The sequence below is a fragment of the Arvicola amphibius genome, chromosome 17, assembly GCF_903992535.2.
Source record: "Arvicola amphibius chromosome 17, mArvAmp1.2, whole genome shotgun sequence".
Taxonomy (NCBI): domain Eukaryota; kingdom Metazoa; phylum Chordata; class Mammalia; order Rodentia; family Cricetidae; genus Arvicola; species Arvicola amphibius.
The window spans coordinates 29,205,507-29,233,130 of record NC_052063.2 but is presented as its reverse complement, the minus strand read 5'-3'; the positions used below and the strand labels follow the sequence as shown (position 1 = coordinate 29,233,130).

The following is a 27,624-nucleotide window of genomic DNA, read 5'->3' as shown; positions in this document are numbered from 1 at the left end:
GCAGCAGTGTAGATTTTCTCTTCTCTTCCACAGTTCAAAGGCCGCATTCAATGCTACTTTGACCACAATGACATTATCATCAAAGTCCTGGCAAGGTGGCTTGAACAAGCCTTAGTTAAGGGATTTCCAAACGTCAATCCAGAGAGGTTCCATAAATGAAAATTAGATGATACCAACATCTACAAAACAAACTGTCTTAATGCCTATTTACATGAATTTAATTATTCCATATCTTAACAGTATCAAACAACAAATAAGGGATGATGATAAGATGTCTGTGGTCTCAGTATTATCTCGCTTGTGTCTGTTGAATCAGTCAGTACTTAGAATAAGTCATTTCAAAAAAGAAATGTAACCCTTATCATCACCGACTTTGGAGACAGCACCGGCTGCATAGCCTTACCTTTAAGACGAGGTTTCGGATGGTGTAACTGTCGCATTCATTCACACTGATGACCAGAACCTCAACCTTGCCATAAATCCCCCTCTTTTCTGGCCAGTAGAGCACACATTTCTGTGGGGGGGGGGGGAGAAAGAACACAGCAAGTCTTTGTAGTACCCTTCCTTCAAAGGTCTCAGTTTTTCTCATTGAATTAAAAAATTCAGAAGTCCCTGGGAAGCCTGCCCTTTTCTGATGGGTGGCAGAGTAGGGTGCATCTGGGGGGAGGGGGGAGGCTGGGGAAGCAGAGGGAGGGGAAACAGTGGTCGGGATGTAATATAAGAGAGAGGACTAAAAAATTCAAAAGTCAGTTTTATTATTCTGTAAAGATACTAGGACAAGATGAACTGTATGGTGTGTAGAGAGATAAACTTACGATGTAGAGATGAACTGTATGATATAGAGATGAACTGTATGATTAGAGAGATGAACTGTATGATATAGAGATGAACTGTATGATGTAGAGATGAACTGTATGATGTAGAGATGAACTGTATGATGTAGAGATGAACTGTATGATATAGAGATGAACTGTATGATGTAGAGATAACTGTGTGATATAGAGATGAACTGTATGATATAGAGATGAACTGTATGATGTAGAGATGAACTGTGTGATGTAGAGATGAACTGTATGATGTAGAGATGAGCTGTATGATGTAGAGAAGAACTGTATGATGTAGAGATGAACTGTATGATGTAGAGAAGAACTGTATGATGTAGAGATGAACTGTATGATGTAGAGATGAACTGTATGATGTAGAGATGAACTGTATGATATAGAGATGAACTGTATGATGTAGAGATGAACTGTATGATGTAGAGATGAACTGTATGATGTAGAGATGAACTGTGTGATGTAGAGATGAACTGTATGATGTAGAGATGAGCTGTATGATGTAGAGAAGAACTGTATGATGTAGAGATGAACTGTATGATGTAGAGAAGAACTGTATGATGTGTAGAATGGAGCTCAATAAAGTTTGTGTCTGAAAAGTGTTTGTCCCACTTTACTATTAACCCCACACCAGTCATAATGACAAGGTAAAATTTCCCCAAACTCCAAGGAGGATTTAAGAATCTCTTAATAACCAACAAATATAGGAAATGCTGGCTTATAGCCATGTCATAACCATGGCGGCTGAGGCCAGGCTCTAGCCCCTGCTTCCTCATACCAATGTACCTAAAAGGAATACTTGTAATGTGTTAGATGCCCACAGAACAAAGGTCACCTGGCATGCAAGGCAGGCATAGTGACAGTTAGTATATCAAAGCATCATGCTTTCCACGTCCAGTGATGTGCTTTGATTCACTATGAGACCTACTGACATAACCGTGGAACAGAATTATGCTTAACATGTTTTTATAATGGATCCTCCGTGACGGACTTGATAGGAGCAATAATAATGATATTGTAATTTGCAAATGAGGGGATATACCATGGGGGCTAAAGGGCAGACTTCGAATTCAGAGGACTGGGTTTCAGATTTTAGCCCTTGAGTAGAACATTGGCTTCTCTGGGCTCAGTTTCCTCATATCTTCTTACATGCCACGTGCTTAGGACAAAGCCATGCATAAAGTAAGTGCTTAAAACATGTCATTGTTAATTATGCTTTGGTTCCTTACTGCAATCTATTTATTTATTTTGAATGTATATGTGTATGTATGCGTGGGTATGCACATGACATGGGTCATGTGTGATGTCAGAGGACATCTTGCTAAAATCCGTTCTTTCCTGCCACTGTGTGAATGTCAGGGATTTAACTCAGGTCATCAGGCTGGGTGGTAAGCTCTTTATCAACTCGGTCTTTTTGGCAGCACTTGTAGCAAATTTTGTAAAGCAGATTTTTCACTTATGTGTGTGTTTGAGTGCGTGTGCACTCACTCACATTTACTCTCAGAAGTGTGGGTGCTAGTGGAGGCCTGGTGAGGACATCTGATTATCTGGAGCTAGAGTGTCATCTATGGTGGGTGCTAGAAACTGAGCTCCGGACCTCTGGGAGAGCAGCAAGGACTTTTAACCATTGAGCCATCTTTCCCTCCACCTTGCTGCTATATTTTAGACTCTTGGGTAATAATTCTCAACAATATACACATTTATATAGAAATTCTTTCACATGTTATCATCAATTAGGGTCTTATATATCTAGGATACTTGATTCTCCACATGTATGGTAAAGGTATATGAACACTTGAAATAAAAGCTAAATACATATAAATTCAAAACTCCAGCAAAACATTCATAGAGCCACAGAATTAAAGGGAAGGCATACGCTATGCCGGAAGCACACCTTTAAGGTTTTATCATGACATCACTTCAACATCCAGCTGCAGGAAGAAAACCGTACCATCTGGTGGAGCGGTTTCTTCCATCCGTTGCTATAAACTCATACGTCTTCACATATTTGCCCTTTCCAGTACAGTTGAAATCACCCCGGCTTTATTTATATGCTGCCCAGACTGAATAACTTCACACTACTGTTAAAAGCCAGTGCCCACCAAGAGGGCTTAGCTTGCTCAACTGATGATCTGAGTTTGGTTCCTCGATCCCATAGGTGGCAGCAGCAAGCCAATTCTACAAAGTTATCATGGTACCTTGGCATGTCCCCACCCCCGCCCCTGTTCTTTCCATCCTGGCAAATAATGAATAAAATTAAAAAAATTATAAGACCTCCCATGTGTTTATCTCTCTCTCTCTCTCTCTCTCTCTCTCTCTCTCTCTCTCTCTCTCTCTCTCTCTCTCTCTCTCTCTCTGTATGTATACAAGCCTGTTCACCCACATGTAGACACCAGAAGAGGACATCAGGTGTCCTGTACTATTATTCTTTGCCTTGTGTTCTTGAATCACTGAAGCTCCAGTGTAGATGGAATGGCAGACCTCTTCCTGTGGCCCAGCTCCCGGCCACCGGCTAGCTTTACCCAACGCCATTTGTAGTGATGAGGCGAGTAGGCCTGCTTTTTGTCCCGTTCGGCTCCCACATGGCTAGCTTTACACCCGAAATAACAACACACAAATTGTATTCATTTAAACACTGCTTGGCCCATTAGTTCCAGCCTCTTACTGGCTAATTCTCACATCTTGATTAACCCATTTCTAATAATGTGTGTAGCACCACGACGTGGTGGCTTACCGAGAAAGATTCAGCATGTCTGACCTGGCGGCTGGCTTCATGGCGTCTGTCCCAGAGAGGAGAGGCATGGCGATTGCCTCACTTCCCTCTTCCTCCCAGCATTCTGTTCTGTCTACTCCACCCACCTAAGGGCTGGCCTATCAAATGGCCAAAGCAGTTTCTTTATTAACCAATGAAATCAACACAAAACAGAAGACCCTCCCACATCACTCCAGGTAGCCTGGCCTCCAGGGAGCCCCACCAACCCTCCTGTTTACAGCCCTGGGGTTACAGGAGCACACAGCGGTGCCAGAGTTTTTATGTGGTCACTTGGTATTCAAACTCAAGTCCTTGTGTTTGACCAGCAAGATCTCTTGTACAGCCCTGGATCTCACCCAGTTAGACTAACCTGTTCGACTAGTTTCTTTTGGTGAAAACTCAGTGATTTAACTTATCGTTCATCCTAGTACTCACATCTCCCAGATGAGCCCAGGGAGACTGACAGCATCTTGGCGAGAATTGACCAAAGAGAAAGGTCTGTTGTGGCTCAGCAGTCTGACAGGAGCTCCATTGTCCATGAGCAGGCCTGAGCAGCAGGGCTCTTTTGAAGGAAAGTGACTCTCAGAACCAAGGAGGAAATGGGCCAGGTGGGAGCTTGGTGCCTGTACCCTGATTGGAGAGGTATACAATAAAACTTGAAACGTGGAAGCCTGGTCCCCAGTTCCCTTAAGCTTACTTGGTTTTCTTGTGTTTTCCTCAATTCCTTACCAAAAAAGAAGCTGGCAGGCAACTCCCAGCAGATGATACAGTATGACTTGCTCATCCAACAAACAACCTTTAAGTAGCATCCCGACTCCTTTCTAAGTTACAATAGCTATTTTTATACACAGAACCCCCATCCTCTTGCAATGGAGGAAAATAGAAAGAGATCAGATCAGTGTGGATGCTTTTGAGTATTCTCCTGGGAATGGGATGCGGCTAAAAATGTGGCTGTTCAAGGAGCCCAAGTTCATGTAAAAAATTATTGTCCTGAACTGCATCATAGGGCTTATTCATTTGTAGTGAGAGCAATGACATGAGAGAGGCAGAAAATGTTGTCTTACAGATAATTTTGGGGAGCCTCACTAAGAAAGCAATTGAAAGTATCCCACTATCTAGGTGAATACAGTCTCAAATCACCACTACCATTCTGGTAACTGGGCTCGGCCTTTTAGTAAGACTAACTATTAGCCCCAAGAATCCATAGTTTGGAGGAGGAAAAAGGTTTGTGGTTTGTGTGTGCATGTAAACAAGTAATTATCAGGCTGACTGAAAGCGTAGAGCACATTAATTTGTTGAACAATTCCTCAAAGTGAGGCATTTATAGGAAGAGTAGAACACAGGGGGAGGCATAGTTAGGAATTTGATTACCAAACAACATGCCTGTTCCAAGGTTATGTGTGTGTGTGTGTGTGTGTGTGTGTGTATAATCAAAGAGATGTTTGCTGTATGAGTTAAAGCTATGTATCATCACATGAAAAATGGCTCTGAATTAAAGATTCAGTTTAAGGCTCTGTCAGCATATGAGAGGTATAGAATGGCAGCATATTGTCTACAATTACTATTACAGATTCTGTTATCCCTGGTGCATCAGCTATATATTATTAACATATGCACAGTTTCACCATTAAACATACTCTCATCACCAATGTATCATTTGATACTTCGCATAATCTCCTGAGGTTGGGAGGTGTGGTGGTTTGATGGAAAGGGCCCCCATTGGCTCCTATGTTTGAATGGTTGGTCCCCAGTCAGTGGAACTGTTTGAGAAGGATTAGGAGGTGTGGCCTTGCTGGAGAAGGTGTGTCACTGGGGGTGGGCTTTGAGGTTTCAAAATTGCACACCAGGCTGAGTCTCTTTCTCTCTCTCTCTCTCTCTCTCTCTCTCTCTCTCTGTTTTTTTTTTTTTTGGTTTTTTGAGACAGGGTTTCTCTGCAGCTTTAGAGCCTGTCCTGGAGCTAGCTCTTGTAGACCAGGCTGGTCTCGAACTCACAGAGATCTGCCTGCCTCTGCCTCCCGAGTGCTGAGATTAAAGGCGTGCGCCACCACCGCCCAGATCTCTCTCTCTGTTGTGATCCAGCTGCCCTCAATCCCCCTGACCAAAAGCGGAACTTCCTTGTGGTAGGTAATTGATAAGGATGTTTGTGTTCTTTCTGGCTGGTGGTTTTCCACAGAAGCAATAGAGGTATAAAAAGCTTTAGGTCAGGACAAAATAAAGGTTGTTGTTCTTCCACCTGAAAAGAAGCCTCTGTGTCTTAATCCAGGCACCCCCTGCCAGTCTCAGTATCCAGGCTGTGCAGGTGTACCTCTCTCTCTCTCTCTCTCTCTCTCTCTCTCTCTCTCTCTCTCTCTCTCTCTCTCTCTCTCTCTCATGCCTGTAGCTCAGGATGTAAAGCTCTCAGCCACAGCATCACAGCATCATGCTTGTCTGCTTCCCGCCACAATTATCATGGATTAACCCTCCAAACCCTAAGCAAGTCCTCAATTTAATGCTTTCTTTTATGACAATTGCCTTGATCATGGTGTCTCTTCACAGCAACAGAACACTGACTAAGACAGTAGGAAAGCAACAGGTATCACTTAATTTAAAGTCATTTTATGGGCCAGGACACCAAGAGCCTGGTGATTTGTTACGAATAAAGAAAACTATAGTCAAATCACAATCAGACAGCAACAAGGTTTCTGTGAAGCTTGAAAACCTCGATAGGATTCACCACCAATACTGTTTTACAGGCTTTTCCTGCATGCTTTCCCACTTAAAAAAAACATAATGGGGAACTTCGATAATGTGAATATACATTTTATAACCTGGAGCCCTAGTTTCAGAATGGCACTCAAAACGAAACAAAAGCAAAACCAAGTATACCTCAGCCCCATTATTAAAAAGTGGATATTGCGCGCGTGTGTATTTGTTTGTGTGTCTAGGCATGGATGTGTGTGTACATGTGGGTGCAAAGCGGAGGACAAGCGAGTGTGCAGTGTGCTGTCACTCTGAGAGAGAAGCTAGGGATTTTGTGTGGTTGTGCTGGGGCCCAGCAAACGACCGGAGTGTGCCTGCTGTGATGTTAAAGTGCCTTGAGCCACAGCCACTGTTTCAGAACTTCCTGCCCCTGCAGCTCAACCCTCAGAGCCCCAGGAAGCTGCTCCCTCTGAAGTACCCTTATCTGAATGAGGGAAGTTCTTCCAGGCCTTCCCTAGAATCTCCAAAGCAAGATTCACCAGTGGAAAGAACAAGCATTGGCACCACACCCAGCGAGCCCAGATGAACTTTGTTCAAGACTCTGATAAGTTCTTCTGGCCCATTTACTTCCCCTAAAAACAATTCCCCAGGATGGTTATGGCTGCTCATTCTGGTAAGCCCAGTATTTAGAAGGCCAAAGGAAGTGGGTGGTGAGTTTGAGGTTAGCCTGGACTACCTAGGAGTATCCTGACTAAAAATCTAATACACATGCATGAATAAAACCAAACAAAACAATACAGAAGACTGAGACCAAACAAGAAGCTCTTCCCTTCCCCCGCAGTGAATTTCTAAACACAGCTTACACGGCCCCTTCATTTTCCTGAAGGAAAACTGCATGTAAGGATTTTAATCTTATTGGATGTTCACTTTCCATTCTTGTGATATTCCTGTGTATCTACAATCTTTGCATTGCTCTCTCCTTGTGACTCTATGTTAGCTTACTCCAGCAGACTTAATTTCTGAAACTTCAGAGTGCAGAGGGGAAGGTCCTTTACACTTATGATGTGTTCTGTAGCATCCTTTGCTGGAATGTGGTTTTTCAAGAACCTACATCATTTGGTCTGATAATGCATGAATATATCTTAATAAACATCAGCTCGTTAGAGGTGTGGACAAAAAAAGTTAAAGCAATTTAAATATCTATTAATAAGCAAATGACTGCATGGTTTTGATATATGCACACAATGGGATCCAGCAGTTATTAAGAGTAATATTTTAATGAACTATGGCAAAGAGATTATTCACAATGTTGAAAGTATAATATACAATGGGGTATAAATGCCCCATCTTTTTCTTTATATCAGTTCTAAGCCTTCCTATGTCTTCTATTAGCATGGCCCCCCCCCCCCATTTTCATCTCTGGTCTATACACACCTCTGGACCTTTAATTCTAAGTACCACCCCAAAGTCTACCAGGACTCCCCAAACTTCGTACTTGAAATGCAAAGCTCATTCTCTTCCCTCAAAATCCCCTTTTTCTCCCAATTTGGGTTCATGGCACCCCATCCACTCAGCTGTCTAAACCAGGGTCCGGTGCTCCTTCACCTGCCTTAGCTTCAATCACAACAAAGCCCTGCGACTCTCCGCTCTGGAACACTCCTCAACTCAATTCCTTGTTCTGAGGATCCAGCCTCTGCCTTAACTCAGTCCCTCAGCATTTCTTACCTGGAACATTGCTACGACTTTCTAACTTCTTTTTCCTTGGGTTTTCCAAATCCAAAGCCCAGATCCTTCATAAGGAATTCTTTTTCATGTTGAGACTCATTTAACAAATGAAAAAAACTCAAAATCTCCTGCAACTCTTTTACTCTAGAAACTCATTTTTCAGTCCTAGTTTTTTAAAATTTTTTGTTTATTCTCATTTTGTAAAATGTACCTGAGATGATTGGAATTATTAAAAGGAAGGTGGTGATTATTCATTTCTTTATTTATTAGAAAGTAAACAGTTCATAAACATATAAAGCGTGGGAACTTCTAAAGATATCTCCACCTCCGTATTGTTTGGAGGAAATGATTTTTTGTCTATTTTAAACAATGACACTGAGCACAATTGAGAGCTGGCCAGTGTTCAGTAGCCAGCATTTTCCCGGTGGTGTGAACCTATGCTGTATTTTTTTAAACTAGACTTCTCAGAATCATTTTGATCGGCAGAACATTAGAGTTGCATGTATGATATTACATGTATAATATGCCTGGGCATAAAGATTTTCATTTTAATTTAAAGGCGAAGGAATGGTTAAAAGCATTGTCTTGCACTGTTTTGGATTATGCCTGGCTACAGGAAATAAACAAGCGGCAGATATCACAGCAAATACATAACATGATTGACTCTCACATCCCTGGGAGTGTATCTCAAACCTTAGCAAAGATAAGAGGCCAAATGGTAAAATTGAAAAACAAACCAATAAAGTACGCCTCCAAGTTCTGAGTTATGCAGCCAAAGAGAAAAACAAACTCCTCAACAACATTTTAAAGTGAGAGTTATTTTTTTTAAAAAAAGGTATTCCAGCTTTCACCAGATCCACACAGCTCTGTTGTGGGTGCAGGAAAACAGAATAAAAGCAAAAAATTAAGAAAAGGAACTTTTCTCCCTTGTGGGTGCAGGGTGGAGAGAGAGCTTATGTACCCCCAAGGGATGCACCCCCTCTTCTCCCTTCTGGGTACAGGGTGGAGAAAGAGTTTGTGTACCCCCAGGGGATGCACCCCTCTTCTCCCTTGTGGGTACAGGGTGGAGAGAGAGCTTGCATACCCCTAGGGGATGAACTCCTTTTCTCCCTTGTGGATGCAGGGTGGAGAGAGAGCTTGTGTACCCCCAGGGCATGAACCCCCTTTTCTCCCTTGTGGATGCAGGGTGGAGAGAGCTTGCATACCCCCAGGGGATGAACCCCCTTTTCTCCCTTCTCCCTTGTGGATACAGGGTGGAGAGAGAGTTGCGTACCTCCAGGGGATGTACCCTGCAGCACTTTAACATACAGCTCTGACCCTGAGCAGTTCTGGTAGGAGTATAGCCTTGGTCCAGGGGTTAAAGAAGGGTGACCATTCACTGGTGCTCTGACATAGCCCCAATCGCTCATAGTGGGTTTCTTTAAAATGTGTTACGTAAATACAATGCTTAAGGGATGTTCTCTGTCAACCTTATCCTGCCCTGAAAAGCTCCACTTAGGTAGGAATGGGAAGCCTTGGAGGAAGGTAGTGGCTGGAGAGATATGATCAGTATACATTGTACAAATTTATAAAATATTCAGAGGATAAAAATATCAAAAAGAACAAATTAAAGCACTTACAGCGCATGTCCCATCTTTTTTACGAGTGAACGAAAATGAATCACAGAAGCTGAGATTTAAGAGTATCAAGTGAGCAAAATCATAATTTAACACAAAGTCACTGCAACCTGTTAGACAATCTTCACGAGACGCTCTTCCACATAAGCTCTCCTAACATTAATCCTTAGTGGTTCTGCACAACTTATAATAAGCAATGTTTTCTCTTCAAAATATATGTATTCCAAAAACATGTACTTATGCATATTACAAATAATAACATACTCATGTTTCTTTCCTATATTTGTTTTTTTAAACACTTATTTTTATTTATGTGTTCGTGAGTGCCCAAGGCCAGAAAGAGTGCCAGGCCCCCAGGAGCTAAAGCAGCATGCAGTTGTGAGCTACCCGACTGTGGGTGCTGGACTCCAACCCCTCTCCTCTGAAAGGTTAGTGGGCACTTTAACCACTGAGTCATCTCTCCAGCCCCCTCACAGCCTTGATTTTATCTTAATTAATTAATTAATTAATTAATTATTTTGAAGCAGAATCTCACTCTGTAGCCCAGGACGACTTTCAATTCACAATTGTCTTACTGCCTCAACATCCTTGGTGCTAAAATTCCAGGTGTGAGACACCACGCCTAGCTGATTTTGTTTTTAATAGAAGAAATAGAATTTATAAGGATATAAATAGGTTCTAAGGCACTGATTACGTCATGAAAATTTATTTAGACATTTGTAATTTCTGTCATCACAGTTGTATCATAAATGCCTTCCCCACAAAGGTGTGCAAGGCTTGGCTGCTAGCTTTGGTGCTAGGGTGAACCAGCCACCATATTACATAAATCGTCTACACGCATACACAGATGTGCACACAAAGAGGTACACACTGAAACGTGCAGAATCTGTCCCATCACAGAGATGAAGCGTGCGTTGTGAACAGCCGTGCAGGGATTGCCAGAGAGTTAATCCATCAACAGGTTGACACTGTATGCTACAAGGCTGAGAGCATGAAGGATCATTTCTACTGTACAGCCCTGGGATTATTACATAGCAGATACATAGACAGATAGAGAGCTGCATGTATAACTTCATCTACTGGAAAGAAACATGCTATCTTTCTGGACACATTTCATTTATTATAGAAAAAAAGATAAAAGAAAACAGCAATTTTTTGAAAAGATTTTAAGTTTTGTGGGTTTGGATCCTCTCAACTAGTAGCAGAAGTATACAGGTGAACTTTTAGCTTACCGAAAGAAAAAAAAAAGAGAAATCCGAGTTGCCCTGAATGGTGTAATGATTTTGACAAGAAAACAACAAAAACAAATATCAACTAAAGTCAGCCATCAATTATTTCAACAAGATGCCTGGCACACAAGCAGCACCTGGAATGGCAGCCCCCAAGAATGCTCAACTTTGTTCTTATGGTGCAAAATATAGAATAAGTCATTCTGCAAGCCAAGCCCTTAGAAAAGATTGCCACTGTGGAAATAAACTTACATTTGACTGTTTTTTTATGGGGCAGATTTCTTACTATAAAGCCATCAGTCTCATTTTCCTAAGCAGCCCCTCCTTGTCCCTTCACCCCATCACACTGCTCAGCTACTCCCTTGTCCTGGTCTGGTTTGTATCCAACAGCATCTATCCCTTCTACTTTGCTGTTATTGACAGATTTGTTGTGTCTCCCCTACTAGAGAGTTAAAGTTACCAGTGGAAGGAATATTGTTATATTTTATTTCCTTATATTTATTTCTGTACATTTTAAATACATATGGTTGCCAACACCCAGAATGGCATCTGTTAATAAATATAGGATTACTTGCTTTTGGAATAATTTTTTCTTCACCCTTTTGTCTTTACTGAGATACATGTATGCAAATGAGATACATTTATGCCACATGTGTTAAGTTGCCTGAAGGAAGGTTGTTACTCACAGAACAACATCCACTGTCATTTGCTGGAGGCATAAAGTGACCTTGTCATTTAATGTCTATGTTCTATTTTATATGAATATTTTCTGAGTACATGTGATCTCATTTATTCCAAATCGCTCTTATAGTAGGAATAGCATGTATAACATTCAGAACTGGGATAAACATCATACCTCATTTTTCTCCTTGAGTTTTGTGATCATAACAATCACAGGGCTGTCTTCCTGCCAAACCATCTGCCAGAAGTCGTTCACAGTGTTGATCATGGGGCCCTGCGTGGCAATGAAGGCTTTCTCCTTGCCACTGTAGCCCTGTTTGGAGTAAAGAGACAAACACTTTAGTTTTTATGTATGGATTGCAGTGGACATTTGGTGTGATGGCGGGGGTGAGCTTCAGAATAACGGAGTTGTGGTAGGTCAAAGTGGCTGCCCTGATACTAGAACCACCAGGCACATGTATGGTACTTCCCAGAAAATCCAGCTTGCCGTTTTGATGTGGGATTCCCCCTGTATGCTGTGAATATGTTTTATTACCATTGGTTAATAAAGACACCGCTTTTGTCTATGGCAGGGCAGAATAGAGCTAGGTGGGAAAACTAAACTGAAAGCCAGGGAGACACCATGTAGCTGCCAAAGAAGAAAGATGCTGGAAACTTACTGGTAGGCCACAACCTCATAGTGATACACAGATTAATAGAAATAAGTTAATTTAAAAGATAAGAGCTAGCTAGAAATATGCCTGAGCCAACAGCCAAACAGTATTGTAGTTAATATAGTTTCTGTGTGATTATTTGGGTCTAGGTAGCCGAGAAACACAAGAGCAGTTTCCTTTTGCACCATCTGGCAGTGAAGGTTGCAAAGTTCAGTTTTACAGAGAGTCCACTCTGGGGATTCAGAGCCAAGGAGGACTCACTGTAAGATACCTACCACCGCAGCTGACGTGGCTATAACATACACACACAAAACACTAGCGTCCAATTTAAGGAGAACTTTATTCTGGGTAAAGAAGAAAGAAGCAAAGCTGGGAGGGGGCATATTTCTGGGGTAAAAAAGATAAAATAGTAAGTCAACATGTCCACCAGAAAGAAATGCAAAGTTACTTACTTACCCGAATATAATTAGCATTAATGTAAGTACTCAACGCATCGGTTACATTTTTTGGTCTTAAACACACTCTGCTGAGGGGATCTGCAGAGAGAACACAGTGAATAGATTTACTTTCCAAATAAAAAAAAATCCCTAGACCAACCATAAGCAGCAAAGAGAAGTGTGCAAGTTCAAAGCCATTAACTCAGCATCAGCGTTTTTCTCTGGTGCACATGTGTGTCCATCTATTGATATATCTGTGGCATTTGGTTCCTCCCACTGACTTTTGATTCTGACACAGGTCATGGCATGTTTCAATAGAGTTCTGATTCTCAACTCTTCTCTCGTTTGGACCCTTCTCTTTTTCTTTAGTTTTTGTATTTACAGCCTTATTTTTCTGCCATTCCTCCAGAAAGAACCAGGCTACCCTCACCCAATTCTTTGTATTTCATTACATTATCCAAGCCAGCCCTTCAGGACCTAACCCTGCCTGGCCTCGCCAGCGTGTGTCTCAGAAGTATTCCTTGATTTCGTGAGACTGAAACATAGCTGGTACCTTGATGGGTGTGAGGATGGGGCAAACAAGGTGGGGGGGGGAACGGAGGTTAAAAAACACAGCTCCATTTACCAAGTTCTCAGTCTGTTTATAAAATAACAAACATTAAAAAAAATAATAAACCGGGCGGTGGTGGCGCACGACTTTAATCCCAGCACTCGGGAGGCAGAGGCAGGTGGATCTCTGAGTTCGAGGCCAGCCTGGTCCACAAGAGCTAGTTCCAGGACAGGCTCTAGAAACTACAGGGAAACCCTGTCTCGAAAAACAACAACAACAAAAAAACCAAACATTATCAGTCACTATTCAATGTTACTCTGCTGTCAGGACTTCAGGACTTCTTATATGAACTAACCAGGAAGTCCAAGGAAAGTTCCCTCAGGTGGTGGCTACTATTCGTTCAGCATTTTCCAAATTGAAAAAGAGTCTTGGTTCACGGCGCGGTCCTTCACTCAGTTGTACCGAAAACACTACAAAACTTCCACCAACGTGTTTGTAGATAACCCAAAAGAAGCAGAATGAGTGGGAAGATGTTCAGTGGAGTCAAGTGTGATCTGAGAGAGGATAAGGAACTTGGCTTCGACAACATGGATCTCTTTTGGGATGTAGACCTCCAGCACTTGTGGGAATTTCTCTGAAGGGTGATGATGGACAAATTGTTCTGAAGCGTCCACTTCTGGCCTGGCTCCCTTGACTTTTTTTCATGCTTCATTTTATATCCTAAGTGCTTACATTTCTGCAAGACCCTTGAGGGAAGGGACCAAGCTTGGCTCATGTCTACGTCCTTTATAATTTCCATTTGAGACGTGGTTCCTAAAGAGTTTAGTTCTAGAATTAATTTCCATCAACTAGTTCAGATGCTGCTTTTGATTTCCTAGAGTGTACGTGACTTAGTGTCTGCCGATTGCTAGATGTTTGCACAGATGCCCTGAGCCATCCAGCTTGAGAAGGAGCTCCGCTTTTGTCAGGATTTGTACCCATGGAACACATGAGTTCCAGAGAATTTACTCTGTAAACTGCTCAGAAATGATTCTCTGTCAAAATAAATTAAATTTATGAAAAAATGAGAAATTTATAATAATTTCCATGTATTTAGAGGTTCAAGTACTTGCTGTTTTTAAAGTGAGATACAATATACAATTACGCAGGGGAAGGCAGTTATTCAGCCAAATCCTTTTTCTTTCTTGTTCCTTCCCAACCTCCTTCCTCATTTTTCTCAATTTCTCCTCCTTCCCATTTTTCTCAATTCCTGCCTTCCCTTCCCTTTTCTTTTTCTCCTCAACATTCTCAGACATAATTATAGATCTGTTGCATGAAGTCTCTGAAAATCTCCTACCCCAATCTCACTAACATACCCATTGCAATCTTGACCTTTCTGTTTACCAGACAAAATGAAACCTGATTGGGAGGTATTTCAACTGACATAAGAACAGACATTGTCAAAGGTGATTGTATGCTTAAGATTTTCCTCCTGGCAGAAATACAATTGAGGCTCGAGGGAACAAGAAATGGTAAGGTGGGGGAAATTGTATTCCGGAGTCCTGGGCAAATCAAGGGCGTGGGAATAATATGGTTTTTATAGTCGAATTCAAGAGAGGTGGGAGTTGGAGGAAAGAACAGGATTCAGTTGCATAGTTCAGGTGTTCATGATCCATCTTTGACTTCACTGCACAAGAGAGAGAGGACTCCAGGACCATACTGTCCAATACAGTGGCCACCAGCCACCCAACGCTACCTAAATATAATTAACTAGAATAAGGTAACATGTTGAGCATAGTCCTAAGCTGAATTAGTGATACTGCTTGTGCTCAATCGCCACTTATTGGCTTTTACATGAGAAATACAGGACATTCCCAGGTGGTGGAGAGCTGACCCCTGCAAGGCAGAATGGTGATGACATTTGCACTCACGTGTAAGGACCATGACAAAATAAGAAGGGCAATGGGGCTCTTGATAGTCTACTTTCCAGACAAGATTCTTCAAGACATACAGTGTTTCCTTATTTTCTGGAATTTATTCTAGATAAATTAATGGCAGACCCACTGTTATTTAGGTAGGAAGGAAAATAGCATCCAATACTTGTTATTGATCTATAAATCTATTAGTCAGGACTCTGCTAGTGAGTTTGTACATTGGACACCTTCAATAGATGTAGAGGGTAGTATTATTGCCCCTGTTTTTTTGGGGGGTGGGGGAATAAAGAAAGGATGGGAAAAAAAGATTCAAGTAGCCCGTAAACATGGTCATATTTCTGTGTGACTGGGAAAGACCCTCACTCTAGTGTCTTGCTTTAGTTTGTGCCTCAGGGAGTGGGTCAACTGTCTGCATATCTACCTGTAATAAGCATGTCATATAAATCTAATCCGAATGGAAAACACTATTGAGAGTTCTTACCAAATAGCACTGTTTGAAGCAGGAAATAATGGCCAGAGTAAATAAGGGATTTGCAGTTTTGCGTGTATGTCGCTTTATAGTTACATAAATAAGTAAACATATATGATGTGTTATTATACATGTTGATTGTGTCGTGACTCCACACTACTGATAGTTATTAGTTGTTGCATTGTTGCTTATGTGATTTGGGATATAAGCATTTTACCTCTAATGTTTGTTTATACTGCAAGACAATTTGATCGAAACTTGGCCTTAGGACCTTAATCTAATACTTAGTCTGTTCTGAGCTAGACATTGTCCTCAAAGAAGCAGCAACAATTCAATCGACTGTCAGTAGGCCATATACCCACAAAGCCAGATAGCCTTAGTAATACATACACACATGGAAAAGCTTCAAACCTAAGGGTTTATTATGGGCTATAGCAGTAAAGGCAATTATGATATTTAAAGTCCTGATCATCTCCTAATTATCAACTCATGTGACATTTCAATTCTGTGTCATGTTAAAGTCTACAACAAGCCACAAAGAACAGCCATGTCTGTCATTACAGTCTTTTCTGACACTTGGAGCCAAAGGCGTGGCATGGCTAAACTATCTATTCTGAGCTATAGTTTGTAGAATGAGGGTGGGAGACATTTTCAGGCTACGGAAACTTTCCACTGAGAATCCATTGTTTGCAGCATCATTTGTCAGCAGGGGCACCCTGGACCAAGTGTCCATCCAGTACTAGAAATGGAAAAGCTGACACAGACGGTGGAGCTGCTGGCTGATATCGCCCAGGACAGGATATAGAGAAGGTGGAACTCTGAAGTAACCCAAACAAACTGAAAATTCTTTTGAAATCACAGGACATATAATCATTGCAGTGGGGACATTAGTTCGGATGACTTAATGCTTGGTGTATTTTAGAGAAAGTTTTAAGAAAGAGGGAGAGAGGGACGTCTTTAATCCCATCACTCAGGAGGCAGAGGCAGGAGGATCTCTAAGTTTGAGGCCAGCCTGATCTACAGAGGGAGAGGGAGATCCAGCATAGCCATGGCTACACAGAGAAACCATGTCTTGAAAAATTAGAGAGGGAGAGAGAGAGAGGGGAGAGAGAGAGAGAGAGAGAGAGAGAGAGAGAGAGAGAGAGAGAGAGAGAGAGGTGGGGAGAGGAAATCTTTTTCACCCTCTTCTTTTATAGTCATAATAATTAGCTGTATCTTAAGAAATAGACAACTATTTTGACTGACTAAAAGTACATTACAGTGGAGAGATTTTCTGCCAGAACAGGAATCCCATACACAGCATTGATAGCAATTCTTTGTTTGACATTAGTGTATTTTTAATACCACAAATATAAAAGCATATTTTATCTTTTTTGTAGTTTCTTTGAGAAAACTAATAAAATACTATTTAAATGTTAGTGCCTTTTCCTTTTTAAAAATTTGAGGCCCGCCTGGTCTACAGAGCAAGTTCCAGGATAGGCTCCAAAGCTACACAGAGAAACCCTGTCTTGAAAAACCAAAATAAAATAAAATAAAATAAAATAAAATAAAATAAAATAAAATAGATGACTTAGTTATAAAAATGTGTTTTATCATGACATTTTCATATGTTTACATGATGTATTTGACCATATTGGTCCCCCATCAACCTCTCTTGTCTCCCATCTCCTGCTGTGCTTCCTTCTCCTCTTAAATATGTTTCTCTACTACTTTCATGTCTTTCAAAATATATTTTGATTCTGCATATGAAAAATATGTGATATCTGTCCCCTAGTCTGGCTTAGTTTCATCCATTCTCCGGTAAATGACACTTTCGTTCTTCAAGCCTGACTAGTATGCCACAGTATGTGCACACCACACTTTCTCTGGCTACCCGTGTGTTTGGACACCTATGCTATAACTTGTCTATTACGAAGCATAAAAACAACTGCTTTTTTTTTTTTAACATTTTAAGTATTGTATGCCTACTTAGATTCTCTTGCGGATATAACCAGAAGCGTATAGGTGAACCATAAGCTAATTCTATTGTCAATTTTAAAAATATTCCCCCTACTCATTTTCATAGTGGAAGGAACTGGCTCATTTTTCACCGGTCATATAAAAGGGACCTCTTTTACCCTGCCATTCACCAGCTAGCATGTATTATTACTAGGATTTCCAATCTAACTGGGGTGAACTGGAATCTTAAAGTAGTCTTCACTTGCTTGTTTTGCATTTGGCTTTGTGTGTGTGTGTGTGTGTGTGTGTATTTGTGTGTACACATGTGTGTTTATGTGTGTTTGTGTGTATGTCTGTATGTCTCACTATGTAGCTCAGGCTAGCTCCAAACTTGTGGTACTCCTCTTGACTCAACCTCCCCAGTGTTGGAATTACCGGCAGGTATATTGGTCAGGGTTAGGGTTAGCCTAGCTCTGCGTCGTTCTGATTTGCATTTCCTCAATGGCTAAGAATATTGAAAATTTTCATGTATTATTGACCACGTGTACTCTTAGGAACTGTCAAATTCATTGCTTACTTACATCAACCCATCAAAAGAAATGTCTGTGTTTCATATTGCTGGAGTTATTGCTACAAGATATCTAGGAATTTTTGCCAAAACCTGAACTGTATTTACTTGTTTACTGATGGGAAATGCTCCTTCTCCTCTATAATGTGTTATGTTTTCATGATGACATTTGAAACAAAACTTCAGTATTTCGATAAAGCACATTCCATTTGTCCTTTGGTGGCTCATACATTCGCTGTCGTCTATGAAACCACTGACTAAGCATATGATAATTTGGACTTTTTCTGTTTTAGTTCCTATCTACATGCAAGTATCCAATCCATTTTGAATTAATTTTCAGATATGGTCCAAGGCAGGACTCAACTTCTTTTCTCTTTCCTTCATGCATGGATTTTTTTTATTTCTTTATTTATTCATTAATTTATTTATTGATTGGATAGCCATGTTTTATTACATTCTATTTTTGTTGATTTTATTTTCTCTGCTTTCTTCCCTTCCTCCCCTCTCCCCTTCTATCATCTCCCATGATCCCAACGCTCCCCGTTTACTCAGCGGAACTTGTCTTTTTCTCCTTCCTGTGTAAATCCATGTATAATGGAAATCAGTTTAGCCATGATATGTGCTGCAATAGTCCTTTAGAACCATGGATCTTCTGGAATTGTGAGCCAGTCATAATGATGAATGTAGCATGAACTAAAGCTACTTCTTTTCAGATAACTCTAGTGGTGACTAGTCTTGACTTCCATATTTCCACTCTAAGTGTGCTGTCTAATAGGTGTTATGAAGGTTGAAAAGGGTGAGACCCAAGGGAGTTGGGCAACATGGCTTTACTGGGCAAGCTATCAGCTCTAGAAACTTACTTGGCAAAATGGTCTTATAGCGATTTTTTGTTCCATGACGTGGAATATCAATTTCTTTGGGATCCACAAAGTTCATTGGTATTTCCTGCGAAAACAAATGATATCAAATTGTGTATCTAATGCTGACATAAAGAAAATCTTCCCAGGGGATGTTGGCTCTGTAATCTACTGGATTCCCAAGTTATAAAACTGCAGACTACTCCACTGGCTGACCAACATCTTTTCTCTCATAAACAGGTAAGATGCAGCCTGTGAGCTGACTTGTAAGTAGCATCCCTGTGTGTTTGGAAGTATTATTTTGTATGTAGATACTAAAGAGACAGAAAACACCCTACTTGGATAGTAAGCATTACTGTGAAATCACTTAGGAAATTACTTTAAAAAATACAATATATTAAATTTCTTCAAAAAGTTTCTATAAGATCAGCAAAGTCACAGTTCTTTCCATATCAGTTGTGATTCTTTTAGAGTCATTAAAAGTTTCCTCTGAAAGCGATAAGTGTGGAAGAATTTGTTGCTGTTGTTGCTGAGATGTTTTTAGTCAAGAGCTCTTCTATCATTGCACTACTTCATTTGTGGTTACGAACGGAACACTTCTGAGAAAAGGGGTTTGTTTTTCTCCTACTTAAGAAGAACAGAATATTCTTATCTAGGAAAGCTATACATCAGATGGCTCAACCAATCAAAGAGGGACGAGTAAGCACAGAAGCGGCTCTGTGCCCCCCCCCCCCATAAGACTAAGACCGAGAGCACCCTCATATGACCGAGCTCAAGTAATGAACAGGAACTTTCAAAAGGACGCAGGCAAGTGTTTTAAGATTTGCTTCTAAAAATACAGTATTTATTAACGTAAAGTTCTTAAATGAACTGAACGATTCAGGGTGGTACGAAATAAAATGACTGTTGAACCCTTCTATCTTATAAAATGCCTTCCTCTAATTAAACAACAAATTTACCGTGTTATTTTCAGGCATGCACATAACTTAGACCACACTGGCTGCCTCCTGTTCTTACCAGTTTTCTTTGAGACAGTTTTCATTGGAAACAAAATAATGACAACGGAACGGGAAAACTCATCCAGGACCTCACTTCAAACTGTCTGCATTTTCTGCCAGTCTGAAAACTCGGGAAGAGCCAGGCTACATCTTGAACTGAAAACTTGATTGCAGGGAACAACTTCCCTTTCAAAGAGCCACTTCATTAATTTGTGTTATCTTAGACACTTATGATAGTCTCTACTCCATTGAAACATTTGCGTTCCTTAGCTCTGAGACATCAAAATAAAGTTGTTGACTATTCAAGGAAAAGCTTTTTATGTTTTATTTATCTACTTATTTTATTTTATTTTATTAGCCAAGATCTCATATAGCCTTGGCTTACCTTGACTGGCTGTGGAGCTAAGGGTGACCCTGAAGTTCTAATCCACCTCCCTGTATTTTGAGTGGCATGGACCACGATTTCAGGTTTAGATGGTGCTGGGGATCAAATTCAGGGCTTCATGTATGCTAGGCAAGCACTCTGCCAACTAACCTAGCTCCCCAACCAATTTTTGATAATTTATACGAGTCAGTCTGCTTTGACAACGTCACAGAGAGAAGGTGACATCTTTATTGCCTCCTTTGCCTTTCACATTACCCTGTTTCCTGACACACGTTGACAGTCTGTCAGGTTCTCACACTGTCTCTCCTTTGTTGGCCTCATCTTCCTTCCAGGGAAGGTGGCTATGTTAAAGGTGTTTTCATACAAAGACCCATTGACAGCCCCAGAACAGGCACTAGATGCCTTCACTATGCAGTGTGACCATTGATTGGCTCTTTCATCTTTGGCCTTCATTTGCTTCACATCTAAAAACATGACACATCACAGCATCTCATTTTGAAAACTCCACATTGGTGTTTACTTTGGAAGCTGACACTAGCTGATGTCACTGATAGGGAGTCTAGCAGGTTACTGATATTTCTCTACTAGTCTGGTTCCAAATATCTGAACGGACTATAGAACCATCTGTTTGTTATATTTGATCACTATAGCTTAAGTTGTGGGACTGCTTTATGATGTAAAGTCATTGAAGCAGAGAGCATTCCCTCATGCAAAACCTAGGATGTTCCATTCTCTCCCTGTGCAGCATCTTACCAAGCATCAAGTTACCTGATGCAATACCGATTTTCTAAAACTGAATGTCATACAGCACTCACCCTCATTTTAAGCCCATGCTTGGTCTTTCTTGAATTCCATTGCCCAAGTTAAAAAACAATAGGCCAAACAAAACAAAAACCTCGAGTACTGCCCCGAACTTCTCCATTTCTTTTGGCTACCTCGTTGAATAGAACCAACATTTTGCTCCGTGTTACAAATTCTCTCAATTCATCTGAGTGCATTTTTTGGTGCTGACACCTGAGTTCTGGTTTCCACGGATTTACCTCTAGAGCCTCCCCTCTGTTCCCTTCAGTGCCTGCGGATGCCGTGGCTTTTCTAAAGTAAGGTTAAGTCCCATTCCTAAACACGTATTCAAATCTGTGGGGTTTTCCCCCCTTTTTTATGTTTCCAAGGCTCAACTTTTGCCACTTCCCGTTTTGATTTCAGTGCCCCGGTAAATCTGAACAATTCAATCCCTCCACAGTCACAGAAAGACAGTTCCCTAATCCTGAGACGCCTTTCTCGGCCCAGCTCCCTGGTGCTCCGGCACCAGCGATGGACGCTTACAGGCTCTGAGTCAGTTAAGCATTGGGTCGCAGCCTGAACAATCACTCAACAGGTGATGAAAGAGAAGGTAATTCTAAAGCTACCGCACTTTTCCTTTCGCCTTGTGACCTTGTGCCCACAGTGAGCTGCTTGAGAGAGGGCGGCAGCGCCACTTCCAGCTGCAGAGCTGAGCATATTAAAGCTGAGTAAGAACCAGCGACTCACTCACCATGAACTCACTCTGAAGTAAGTGGGAAGTGGCCACAACGTCCCTCAGCTGTGGCCTGGTGAGAACACGGCTTGCTGACTGCAGGTACTCCATGGCTATCTTCTCCCGGGGGGTTGGCACAGCCACAAAGGGTTCCACGTTCCCCAGGCTACTCATGTCCAAGGTAAGGGATACATTGGACCCTCGTCTACAAAGGGGAAAGAATGTTATTATACTTAAATATTACATGTATTATTTTGATCACACAGATTGTCTTTTCTTTGTTTGCACAAGGACAAAGTTCAATGATATCGTTCCAGAAACAAAGATCATAAACGTATATATTTGGTATCATGACTAACTATAGAAGTCTCCATGTTCCTTATAGGAAATGGGCAATTTTATAGTTGCAAACAATTCTGAATTGAGAACATGTACTGTAAGTCATTAGTAAGCATACTTATTGCAGAAAGAATAAGATGGTTAATAATTTTAAATAAAATGTCAGAAAAAGTAAACACATTTAAATTGAGAAATCATAGATGATACAAAAGAACATATATTTATATGTATGTCTGGGAATTCGAAATATATATCATAGTCATTAAATGCTTTAGCCATTTCACAATGTAGGCATACTTCAAAACAGCATGCACTATTCCATAAACACACATACCTTTGGTTGGTCAATTAAAACATAATAAAGTTAAAATAGCAATCTACTATATTTCAACTTATTGTATTAATACAGAATGTAAATGTTTGAAAGTATATGAGCACACATGAATGTATGTACTGTAGCTTCTGGATAAACCCTTTACAGCAAGCATGGTGGTGGTGGAATACCTGAAATTCTACAGGTTGGGAGATTTGAGGCAAGAGGATCAGGAGTTCAAGGTCATTCTCAATTATATAATGAGTTTGAGGCCAACCTGAGCTACACAAGGCTAGCCCAGAAACAAACCATCATGAATCTAAATAAACAAATAGAAAATAACTGTATTATATATGCATGTATATATGTACATATATATGTTATTAATTTAATTTTGTGAAACTTGTAAGAGGTCATAGAGATCACAGATCTAAAGGCTAAATATACAGTTTATCTTTTCTTTATAATTTCCGTTGCTTCTTTTGGGAAGTAATGACTGAAATCCTCCCTTTTACATGGACCCTGGTGTAGAAGATGAAAGTCCCACTTAGCAGTTACGGTAGCTGTGTGAGGGACAGCTATGAAAGAACACGTGACAACCAATGGTTGCAGGGCTGTTCCTAAGACGGCATGTGAGGAAAAGGAGTTCAGGTCCCCAGAAATCATGATAAAAAAAAATGCCAGGTATGGAAGCATGTGTCTGTAATCCAGGTATTAGCAGGGAGTGGGAGACAGTCAGGGATGGACAGATTCCTAGAGTTCATTGGCTAGCCAGCATAGTCAACCCATAATCTTCAGGGTCGGTGAGAGACCCTGACTCAAAAATCAAAGGGAACAGTGGGTGAAGAAGCCACTTGGCATCATCCTCCTGCCTCTGCATGCACGCATGCACACATATACACAATTAATATTGACATCTTATTCTTCTTCGGAGAACCCTGCAACACATCCTCTCAGTCTATCATTATTGTTAGCTCTCTGAGGTTGCTGAGGTAGAAGAGATGGACAACATCCTGAATGTCCTGTGATGTATTACCTATTTGGTAGGGAGGTGTATGTGCCCGTGGGCTTTATCGTTTGGGGCTCTGTTGGCTGAAATATACAGTTTCTTGTGTTTCTGGGTGGGAAATGTACAGTGGAGGAGCATCAAAGAATGCCTCTGTTTTTAGACCAAGAATTTAAATCTATTTTTAGTGAGAAACTGGTTTTTAAACTTTTTCAATCCAGTGGTACTTGCCTTTAATTTTGTAGGGGACCCTGGTTCTGGTTCTGGTTTGTTATTTTAGTTTAGTGTATTTGTGAGAATTTGGCTCTCTCTCTCTCCCTCCTTCCCTCCCTCCCTCCCTCCCCCCCCCCCTCTCTCTCTCTCTCTCTCTCTCTTCCTTCCTCTCCCTCTCTCTCTCAGAAAGGAGTCTGGAGACGTTGTTTCAGGGCTGCTAGCTCAAGGCCACTTTAAAGCACAACTCCATTCAATTTTCATTCGCAATAGACGAAGGGCCTATAATCTGTCAGAGGTTTAGCGGATGGTGAAGTCCCTTCCACTTAGGTGGCAGGGCAGCTGTGTGGAGGAGGGGGTCATTTGAAGTGGACCTGGCCATCTCAGAGACAATGGTGTGGGAGAAGAACACATATGAGGACTCTAAGAGAGAGCAGAGCAGTCTGGGCTGGAGCTCAGTTGTGCAAAACGCATTTTGGAGTCAGGAGCCGGGTTTTGCAGGGAGTTGAGCGCGAGTTGAGAGCTGCAGAAACTACGTGGCTATCAGAAGCTGCCTAAGTCCCACAGACGGGGCCACGACATCAACATCAATGAATACCAACTTTTGTTTGGCTTCTCTCACACACCCTACCCACACCTGGAGACCCAGAACCTCTCAGAGACCTCGTTTAAGTCTTTGATGAGCGAGTTTTCTGAGGGGTCTGTGGTCCGCTGAGAGCTGTGGAACCCACTCAGTAAGGAAGACTGACCAGCTTAGCAAGGGAAGTAAGAAAGGAACCCAATATATCCAGTTTCTGTTATTTTGCCAACCACTGTTATATGATGCTTTAGCCTTTGGGAGAACTGGTTTCCTTTATTTTCCAGCTGAAAAAAATACCCATTTTTGAAACACAGTTGTCAGTCAAAGACTCAGTTCAAGTTACAATATAAAACACAAGCTCTTTTTTTCCTTTGCCTCCCGAAGTGAGTGTGTGGGCAGATTATGTAGACTGTGTGTGACGTCAAGAACAGTAGGCAAAGCCAGAGTTTTGACTTCAAAGCATTTTTGTGAAGCCTCAAATCTTGCCCGCCGATATTCTTGCTGTGCCTTTCTCAGGGTTGCTTAGCTTCTCTGCAGCGCAGGTGTTTTCTGTCTCTTTTAAGCCGGTAAGTAATCAAGTAAATGTACTTAGAGAGTTACTATCCTGCAACATACAAAGAATGATGTCGGCGGCTTATAACATGCCATGCATGGGTGTTATTAAATTTGGCTGGCAATGAACAAAATCCTTTCTAATTCTCACTGTTTGCATTTCTCTAAGGGATCTATTTTAGGGCACTTCCAAAAAGCTGCCAATTGTCTTTATTGAGATTATCTTTAATGCTTTGAAATCGATGACTATAAGCCACACATTTGCCACTGACGAAGGATACAGCTTGATAGCCTACTCCTTTAGGATTTCCCTTTACTACAGTGACGCCATTTGCCCTGAACCCCAGACAACCCCGCAGCCAGCACCTCACCTCACCACCTCAGATAATGTCCCAAAGCTCAACTATAGAATTAAACTTACAGCGGCCGTTGACCTCACAAAGAGCGTTTTCCACAGAACAGTCTTATCGGGGAAGCAACTCTCCTGTGCTTGTCATAAAATACGACGGTAGGATGTCGTTAACTTGGGGAAAATCTCCGCTCTTGTTAATGCTTATTTTCAAAGGACAAACAGTATTTGGATTAATTGAAATATGATGCCATCAGGAAATTGAATCAGAAGGATCAGCTTACAGAAGGACCACGTTTGGAGGCATAGGCACCTGCTTGGGACGAAGAGCTTAAACATGTACCCATATTTTAATTTTTCCTGGCAAAACGTGTTTACTGTGGGAATTTATAAAATTTAGATATTTGAAAATGGAACCAAAAGTAACTCATATTCTTGCTTTCTGCAGTTATTTAAATTGACTCTGAAATCTTTCTCATTTAAAGGGATCAATGGCAGTGGCAAATGGCTACTGTTTTGATTTCTCTGGTTTGAAAAAAATGGTTGAATTAATTAATTTTCATTGTTTATTTCTAGGTCCTTACCTTTGAGAATTGCTTAGCCCTATCTTTCCTAATTTTAATTTGTGTCATTTACATATCACTATGATGTCTGTGGTGTGACACTGTTTTTCAGACATATTTGTGGCAAATACCACAAATTGCTGTTGCCTTAAAACACTAAACTTGCTGAAAATTTATGTGTATGCTCAGTTAAGCAAACGGATTTTTCTGATTATGCACTAATTTACTTTATTTTACATTTACTTGTGTGTGTGTGTCTGTGTGTGCGTGCGTGCGTGCGTGCGTGCGTGCGTGCGCACGCGCGCGCATGCGTGTCAAGGTCAGAGAGCAACTCCAGGGTTGTTTCTCTCCTGTTGAGCTCTGTGGAGAAAGCTCACGGCCTCAGACCTGGTGTCAAGGTCTTTGCTTTACGAGCCATCTCACTAGCCTGGAAATGCGTTCTGTAAAAGCGTAGCCGTTCACTCTGTTTGTCATTTATCTGGGGCTCTGGTCAAAAGTGAATTCCCAAGTTCTTTTTGTTGTTGTTATTGTTTCTCCTAGAGAGTTAATCACCATGTTTTAACACAACTTACAGAAAAATTTAGAAAAAGGATATGCTTTAGTAAATATGTCTTTGTTGACTACCAGCCATTGACTATAATCTGAAGAGCAAAATAGGACTTAATTAAACCAAGAAAATATGGGCTTATCCTCGTAAACACCACACACCAAAGAGAGTAGAAATAGGCTAGCATTCGACAGTTCTGAAACAGAGCAAACTTTATGCTTAGAAAAATTAAAATAAAGATCGGTTTAGAGAAAAATAACAGCCATCAAAATAGCGAGAGATCTGGATTTTAAACAACAGAATGTGGAAAAGTAAGAACTCAAATTCTTCTTGAAAACGTTGCCTCTATTTTGCTGCGCAAGCGTGAAAAATGGTTTAGACATTTTTATGTCTCTTGATTGCTGGTGCAGAAAAGCAAACACAATAAAAAAAAGCTTTATCAAGTTCCCCTGTGGCACCAATTATTATTTATGCCAAAAAGTAAATAGGAGGGAGGAAATTCAAAAGATACCAATGCAAACAATTGAAGGAAAAAGCAAATTCTCAAGGCAAGGTAAGAGAAATGCAGCGAACAGCAGGCTAATTACAATTAAGCCAAAAGGAAAACACACATAAATATTATGAGCCAGGGCCACACTGAACTCAGCGAGGGAATATAAACAACTCTGTTGGAATGTCCATTTCTGCACTACTGTTCTTAATAGCCATGAGGCGGGAAGAAAACACTGCTAAAAATACACGAGCTCTTCAACTGCATGCTGGAGAAGCTCAGAGACCACACATCTACTTCCCTGGAAGGCGAGGGATGTCACACTTGGCCTTAGGAGCTGGGTTTTGGCAGAAGGGGTAGTTTCCAGGCAGGCTGCTCCCTTTGCACGGGAGACTTGGCCAAGAAGAGCTGAGATTTCTAGCGCCTTCTCACTCGGTGTCCTCGGAGAAGTGAAACGAGGGCAGAAGAAAATGAAACATGCACAAGCATTTTGCCTGTGCTCCAGGCAGATATGGTTCTCGATTCTTAGAGGAGGAAATGACGGTCCGGTGAGAAATGCTGGCAGCTGGCTTGTGCCAGGCCTCGGAGCAAGAATGGAAAAGTACACAGCTCAAAGAGGGAGAGACACAGGGATTTGCATAGGGCTCCGTAGCACCCACATCTGATCACACAACATGAGAAGCGAGAACCTAACAGGTCCTCCCTCCCTACGGGAGAGCAGGAATCTAAGGTCCTCAACCCTTCAGTCTGAACTCCACATTCTATGACTTATGACCGCATTAAATCTGGATTTGGTCATTAAGGATGAGCTTCAACTCTTCTATACCCAATTCAGCATTTTAATTCTTATGATTCAGATTGCCCACTTTCTTCGTT

At 41.2% G+C, this 27,624-nt stretch overlaps 1 protein-coding gene across 1 annotated transcript in view; it reads right to left on the bottom strand.

Moving 5' to 3' along the window:
• The window catches only part of Ptprr (protein tyrosine phosphatase receptor type R), a 234,067-nt gene that overhangs the window by 22,533 nt on the left and 183,910 nt on the right, over positions 1–27,624 (bottom strand). Inside the window, exons 7-11 of the mRNA XM_038314810.1 lie at positions 21,818–22,004; positions 18,907–18,991; positions 12,628–12,707; positions 11,694–11,831; positions 404–514 (exon numbers count right to left, since the gene is read on the bottom strand). Of these exons, the coding sequence (XP_038170738.1) occupies positions 404–514; positions 11,694–11,831; positions 12,628–12,707; positions 18,907–18,991; positions 21,818–22,004 (601 nt within the window). The remainder of the gene's footprint in view (positions 1–403; positions 515–11,693; positions 11,832–12,627; positions 12,708–18,906; positions 18,992–21,817; positions 22,005–27,624) is intronic.